Here is a 6,368-nt window from a genome sequence, read left to right on the forward strand (position 1 = left end):
TCCTTTCCTTTCCTTTCCTTTCCTTTTCCTTCCTTTCCTTTCCTTTCCTTTCCTTTCCTTTCCTTTCCTTTCCTTTCCTTTCCTTTCCTTTCCTTTCCTTTCCTTTCCTTTCCTTTCCTTTCCTTTCCTTTCCTTTCCTTTCCTTTCCTTTCCTTTCCTTTCCTTTCCTTTCCTTTCCTTTCCTTTCCTTTCCTTTCCTTTCCTTTCCTTTCCTTTCCTTTCCCCCTTTTCCTTTCCCCTTTCCCTTTTCCTTTTCCTTTCCCTTTCCCCTTTTCCTTTCCCCTTTCCCCTTTCCCTTTTCCTTCCCCTTCTCCTTTTCCCTTTTCCCTTTTCCCTTTTTTCCCCCTGGGAAGGATTCACTGGAGCGAATTAAGAGCAGAGCAGAGCCAGGCCAACAATGGGGATTAAATTCCACGTGTGCTTCCCTTCCCCTCCCAAAGAATTCCCACAAACTCAACCCCCCTTTCAGAGGGGGCAGAACCGGACGTGATTTCCTGAGAGTTTAAAAAAAAAACCAAAAAAATCTCATTTTTATCCTTCAGAAAGGTGAGGAAAGAAACCCGCAGAGGTTTTGGGGTTTCCCAAATTCCCGCAGAGGTTTTGAGGTTTCCTAAATTCCCACGGAGGTTTTGGGGTTTCCCAAATTCCCGCAGAGGTTTTGGGACATCCCAAAAGGAGCTCCAGGGTTCGTGGGGGTGGCACAGAAAATCGCGGGGGTGGTTTTGGTGCAGAGCCCTGCTCGAATCAACCTCAGCGACCAAAAAAAACCAAAATTCGGGGTAAGAGGTCGGAACTGCAGGGACACTTTAACGGGGTCACTCCCTGCCAAGCCCCCCCAATGTCACAGGGTGGGGAGGACAAATTCCCCAGGTCCCCCTTGTCACAAAGAGGGGGGTCCCGACCGTTCCAGCCCCGTTAAACCGGGGGGCACCGGAGCATCCCCGGGGGTTTGAGCCCCGAACCCCCGCACCGGGATGGGCTGGGGGGATGCGGGAGGGGAGAAATGGGGTGAGGGGGACACAAGGGGGTCCCTCAAGGACACAAGGGGGGTCCCCTCAACACTGCAGGGGGGGTCCTGCCCCTTCCTGCCCGGTTAAACCGGGAGGGTCTGGGGGTACCGGGGGGGTCTCGGGGCACTGAGGAGGTTTGAGCCCCCGCACCGGGATGGGCTGGGGGGATGCGGGAGGGGAGAAATGGGGTGAGGAGGACACGATGATGGGAGGGGGATCCCCTCAATATGCACGGGGGGGTCCCGACCCTCCCAGCCCCGTTAAACCGGGGGGCACCGGAGCATCCCCGGGATGGGGAGGAGGCGCTGGGGGGGTTTGAGTCCTGAACCCCCTCACCGGGATGGGCTCAGGGGAATGCGGGAGAGGAGAAATGGGGTGAGGGGGACACGATGGTGGGAGGGGGATCCCCTCAATATGCACGGGGGGGGTCCCGACCCTCCCAGCCCCGTTAAACCGGGGGGCACCGGAGCATCCCCGGCGTGCCGCGGCTTCACCCCCCGCTCCATGCTCAGCTTCCTCCCGCTCCGCCGCCGCCGGGCTTGGCTCCCCGGGGGCTGCAGCACCGGGGGAAGCGGGCAGGGAAGGCGGCGGCGGGCGGGGAAGGCGGCGGCCCCGCGGGCGGTGCGGCGGGGCGGCTGCCGCTGGCGGGGCGGGGTTTTCCCATGGAGCCGGGAGCGCTCCGGCACGTGCTCCAACGGGAAGGCGGGCGGGGGGAGCGGAGGGGTGGGATGGGGATGGGGATGGGAACGGGGAGGGGGAGCGGGAAGGGAACGGGGGGAACCGGGGGGGAAACGCGCGAGCCGCGGCCGTGATTGACAGCGCCGCCCGCAGCGGCCAATGGCGGCGCAGAGCGCCCGCAAGCCCCGCCCCGCGGGCGCCCGCCCGGCCGCGGCCTCGCGTGCCGCGCCAGCCGCCGCCAGCACCGCCGCCGCCCCCGGGCCGGGTGTCACGGGGCGGGCGCGGCGGCGAGCGGGGCCACGGCCGGGGCCAGCCCGGCAGGGCTCGGGGCCAGCCCCGCCCGCGCTCTCCCCTCACACTCCACCTCCATCCCCCCCCTCCTCCTCCTTCACCCCACGTGGCCTCGCTGTGAGGTTGGGGAGGGGGGGGGCGTTCCCCGCGCGCCTGACGGGGCGGGGCGGGGTTTCCCTCCCCGCGCCGGGGGGGTGACCAATGGGAGCGCGGGACGCGCGGGCGCCGGGCGCGGGCCGGGCGCTGATTGGCTGCTGGCGAGTGTGGGAACGGCGGCGGCGGCGGGTTCACACGAATGGGCGCCGCCGCCGCCGCCGCCGCCGGGCTATAAAAGGGCGAGGGGCGGGGGGCGCCGCTGTCGCCGCCGCCGCCGCCGCACGCCCCGCGCCCGCCGCCGCACGCGCCCCGCGCCCGCCGCCGCACGCGCTCGCCCGCCCGCCCCGCGCCCGCCGCCGCTTATCCCAACCCCCCCCCCCCACCACCCACCCACCCATCCATCCATCCACCGCCGCCGAGCTCGCTCCCGGTTGTCGCTCCGCTCGTTCTCGCAACCCCGTCGCGACCATGCCCGCCGACACGGGCATGGAGAAACCGACCGCCTCGCCCATCGCCGGTGCGCCCGCCAGCGCTAGCCACACGCCGGACAAGCCGCGGAGCGCCAGCGAGCACCGGAAGGTAAATGGAGGAGGAGGAGGAGGAGGAGGGTGCCGGCCGGGGCGCAGCGGCGGTGCCGGCGGAGCTGGATGGCGACAAGCCCGCGGCCGTGCTGAGGTCGGTGACGGTCGGTGATGGCGGGGCGGGGGTCCCGGGGCTGCGCGGGGGGCGCTGACCGGCTCCGCTCTCCCTTCCCCGCAGTCCTCCAAGCCCATCATGGAGAAGCGGCGCCGGGCGCGGATCAATGAGAGCCTGGGGCAGCTCAAGACGCTCATCCTGGACGCGCTCAAGAAGGACGTAAGTGGGGCTGGCCGGGACACCGGGGCATGTCCGGCCGCGGGCAGCGCTCACCGGGCCGCTCTTGTCCCGCAGAGCTCGCGGCATTCCAAGCTGGAGAAGGCGGACATCCTGGAGATGACCGTCAAGCACCTGCGGAACCTGCAGCGGGCGCAGATGACCGGTGAGTGACCGCACCGGGAGCGGGGACAGCGGGCACGGGCACCGGCATCCCGAGCGGGGATCGGCGGTGGGAACCGGGATGAGAGAACGGGAGAACGGGATGGGGCTCCTTAGAGGGAACCGGGCTCCGGAACGGGGGATGGGGACCGGGATCTGCAGCGGGATTAGGGATGGGGACCGGGAAACGGGATCTGTACTGGGATTAGGGACGGAGGATCGGGAACTGGGATCTGCAACGGGATTAGGGATGGGGAACCGGGATCTGTACTGGGATTAGGGACGGGGGACCGAGAACCGGGATTAGGGATGGAGGATCGGGAACTGGGATCTGTACTGGGATTAGGGACGGAGGATCGGGAACTGGATTCCAGACCGGGATTAGAGACAGGACCAGGAACCAGGATCTGCCCCGGGGATTAGGGACAGGGGACCGGGAATCGGGCTCCACACTGGGATTAGGGACAGGGGACCGGGAATAAACCTCCACACCGGGATTAGGGACGCAGAGAGGACCGGGCTGCTCACTGGAATTAGGGACAGGGTACCGGGTCCGGTTCTCCGTCCCTCCCACTCACCTGCCGCCCCCTCCCCAGCCGCTCTCAGCGCCGACCCCACGGTCCTGGGCAAATACCGGGCCGGCTTCAACGAGTGCATGAACGAGGTGACCCGGTTCCTGTCCACCTGCGAGGGGGTCAACACGGACGTGCGCACGCGGCTCCTGAGCCACCTCTCGGCTTGCCTGGGCCAGATCGTGGCCATGAACTACCCCCCGCCGCCCCCTCCGCCGCCAGCGCAGCCCGCACATCTGGCGCAGCACGTCCCGCTGCCCCCGGGCACAGCTGGAGCCGTGCCCGTGCCCTGCAAGCTCAACCCTTCTGAAGCGCTGTCCCCAAAAGTTTATGGCGGTTTCCAGCTCGTCCCGGCTACCGATGGCCAGTTCGCCTTCCTCATCCCGAACCCCGCCTTCCCTCCCAGCTCCGGACCGGTGATTCCTCTCTATGCCAACGCCAACGTGCCGGTGTCGGCGGGAGGAGGCTCCGGCAATTCGGCCGCCACCCCCTCGGTGTCGCCGGTGCAGGGTTTGACATCATTTGGGGGCAGCATCGGTCCGGCGTCCCAGGCTGGCAGCCCCATCGGAGAGCGCAGTGAATCCGTCTGGAGACCCTGGTGACTTCCTTCGAGTCATTCCCACTCTCCAAAAAAAGAAAAAAAAAATGCGAAATAACAAAAACTCTGGTTGGCTCCGTTGTATGGAGCCCCCTGTTTATGTTTTGGGGTTTTTTAAAAAGCAGATTTAAGGAGAAAAGGAAGAAAAGGACCTCGCTCTATCAACGTGCTATTTATTATTTCCAGAGGTTGGGATCTCGACTTGTATTTTTACTCCTTTAAAATGCCTTTATTTGAGATACATTTTTTTTTTAAAGAAACGAACAAAAAAAAAATAAATAAATAAATGAGAAAATAGTTTTGTAACAAATATTCAAAAAAAAAAAAAGTTCTAATGCCAAAGTTGTTTGTATCCCGTTGGTCTGTGGGTGTGTGCGTGCCTGTGTCGAAGACTTCCAAAAACGAAAAGAGAAAAAAAAAATGCAGGTGTTTCAATAAAGGAACTCTTTGAAATAGATTTTTTCTTTTCCACCTTTTCATTTTGCTTGAGAGTGGCAAGGATGAGCTCAAAAAAAAAAAAGTAGGACTGGACTTTATGGCCTTATTTAAGGATAATTAGAAGGGATTTGGGTAAGAAATTGGGGGGAAAGTGATGGGCCTGAGGGGGAGTGGGGTTAAATATCTGAATTTTGCTTTAAAAAAAAATAAAAAAAATCTGGAAGCTGAGGCAACACCTCCTGCCTGCTACCTGCTCCCAAAATCCGGCTGCTCTCCCGCTTTCCCTCCTTCCTAATTCTCATTTTGTGGCCCGGGGTGGGGGTGGGCTGCACAGAAGTTACTCCGGGCCCACAAAAGCGGCGAGAGAGTCTGTCCCCATTGTCAGGAGGGTAATTAGGAGCTATAAAGGGTCTCATCGAGTATGCAGCGGGCTCTTTGGCAACTTGGGAGCCCTATTGAAACGCCTGGGAACTCGGAGCTGAGGGTTAATGTGTGTCTTTTTTTTTTTTTTTCTCTTTTTTTTTTTTTTTTTTTTCTCTTTTTTTCCCCCTCTCCCCGGCGCTCTCATTGACAGGGCCAGATAGACTCTGATACTCAATGCTGTTGTAAATTCAATTGCCTGGCCTCACAATGCCCACCTCATAAAAGAGAATAACTCGGGGTTGTGGCTTTTTCTTCGCCGCTGAGCGGGGTGGGAAGGAGGGGGGGAGAACTGAGGAAAAAACAGTTTTGCCACCCATTCTGAGTCACCCCCGGCACTTGAATCGTGGCCAAGTGGAAGCAATCGCAGCCTCTCGCACACGGAGAATGAGCCACTTCCAATTGTCACCAATTAATAAGGGCCGTGCTGTGCAGAACAGACCATGAGGAGAAGCTTTGTGAGCCCCCCGCTCCAAATTTGCGAGGTGGGGCCGTGCTGGAATCTGCGGGAGGAGCGCCGGGGGGTGAGCTGGGAGTGCCGGGGGGCTCTAAAATCCCGATTTCCCCGATCCCCCCCCGGGCAGGATTGTCCTGGTGGGTGGGCAGGGCGGGATGAGCCCGCTGGGAGCAGTTCGGAGAACGAGCTGATGTTTGCAGAGCATCCAAAGGCACAAACCCAGGCTGCTTTTTATTTTTTTATTATTTTTTTTTAGCATAGAAATGCAATCCCATCCTTCAAGCTCTGCTCCCATTAACAACCAGGCTGCAGCTCCTGTGAGAACAGAGCCTGTGGCTGTGTGCGCTGGGGGTATAAAAAGCAGATTATCGGCTCCTGGAGGCTTTTTACAGCTTCCTGATGGCTCCACGGAGCCTGCTCGGAGCCTGGTACCGATCCAGTCCGGCAATTCCTCCGCACCCGAGCGTGGGCAATCGATCAGTCTGAGAGCTCTCCATCACCCCGGCGGGGAGCGAGGGATGCATCCGAGCCGGGAGGTTCCCAGGAGGTTTTGTTATGCAATCGCAGACATAAAATCATGTTACAGCAGTTCTCCTCCATCCCCCACCGCCCGGCCCTGCCCCTCCTCCTGTGTCTGAAGGAGGCTCGGAAGAGCAGATGAAAGCCTGGCTGTCGCCTGCCTGCAACCAAATCCCTCCCTGGGGCAACCCCGAGCCCCCACTCATCGCCCCGAGATCCGGCAAATTCGCTTTTCTGCCTGCGAGGGGCTGAGCGCAGGCAAAATTCAAAATATA

At 61.0% G+C, this 6,368-nt stretch overlaps 1 protein-coding gene across 2 annotated transcripts; it reads left to right on the forward strand.

Annotated features, from left to right (window-relative positions):
* Positions 1-2,464: 2,464 nt before the first annotated feature.
* On the forward strand, positions 2,465-4,716 carry HES4 (hes family bHLH transcription factor 4). Of its 2 annotated transcripts, none has more exons than XM_033079560.1 (4): positions 2,465-2,750; positions 2,835-2,930; positions 3,006-3,093; positions 3,686-4,716. In XM_033079560.1, the coding sequence occupies exons 1-4, from the start codon at positions 2,544-2,546 to the stop codon at positions 4,261-4,263; spliced, it is 969 nt and encodes a 322-aa protein (XP_032935451.1). In that variant the 5' UTR covers positions 2,465-2,543; the 3' UTR covers positions 4,264-4,716. The 2 variants fall into 2 exon arrangements, with proteins under 2 accessions (XP_032935451.1, XP_032935452.1); XM_033079561.1 differs by having other exon boundaries at positions 2,465-2,654.
* The last annotated feature ends 1,652 nt before the right edge of the window (positions 4,717-6,368 follow it).

Source organism: Catharus ustulatus, chromosome 24, assembly GCF_009819885.2.
Source record: "Catharus ustulatus isolate bCatUst1 chromosome 24, bCatUst1.pri.v2, whole genome shotgun sequence".
NCBI lineage: Eukaryota > Metazoa > Chordata > Aves > Passeriformes > Turdidae > Catharus > Catharus ustulatus.

Excerpts from the sequence above, each read along its gene's own strand:
- HES4 (XM_033079560.1), top strand. The coding sequence starts at position 2,544 with ATGCCCGCCGACACGGGCATGGAGAAACCGACCGCCTCGCCCATCGCC. Across the intron at positions 2,931-3,005 it reads TGGACGCGCTCAAGAAGGAC|AGCTCGCGGCATTCCAAGCT; the intron begins GTAAGTGGGGCT and ends CTTGTCCCGCAG. Across the intron at positions 3,094-3,685 it reads GCAGCGGGCGCAGATGACCG|CCGCTCTCAGCGCCGACCCC; the intron begins GTGAGTGACCGC and ends CCCCCTCCCCAG.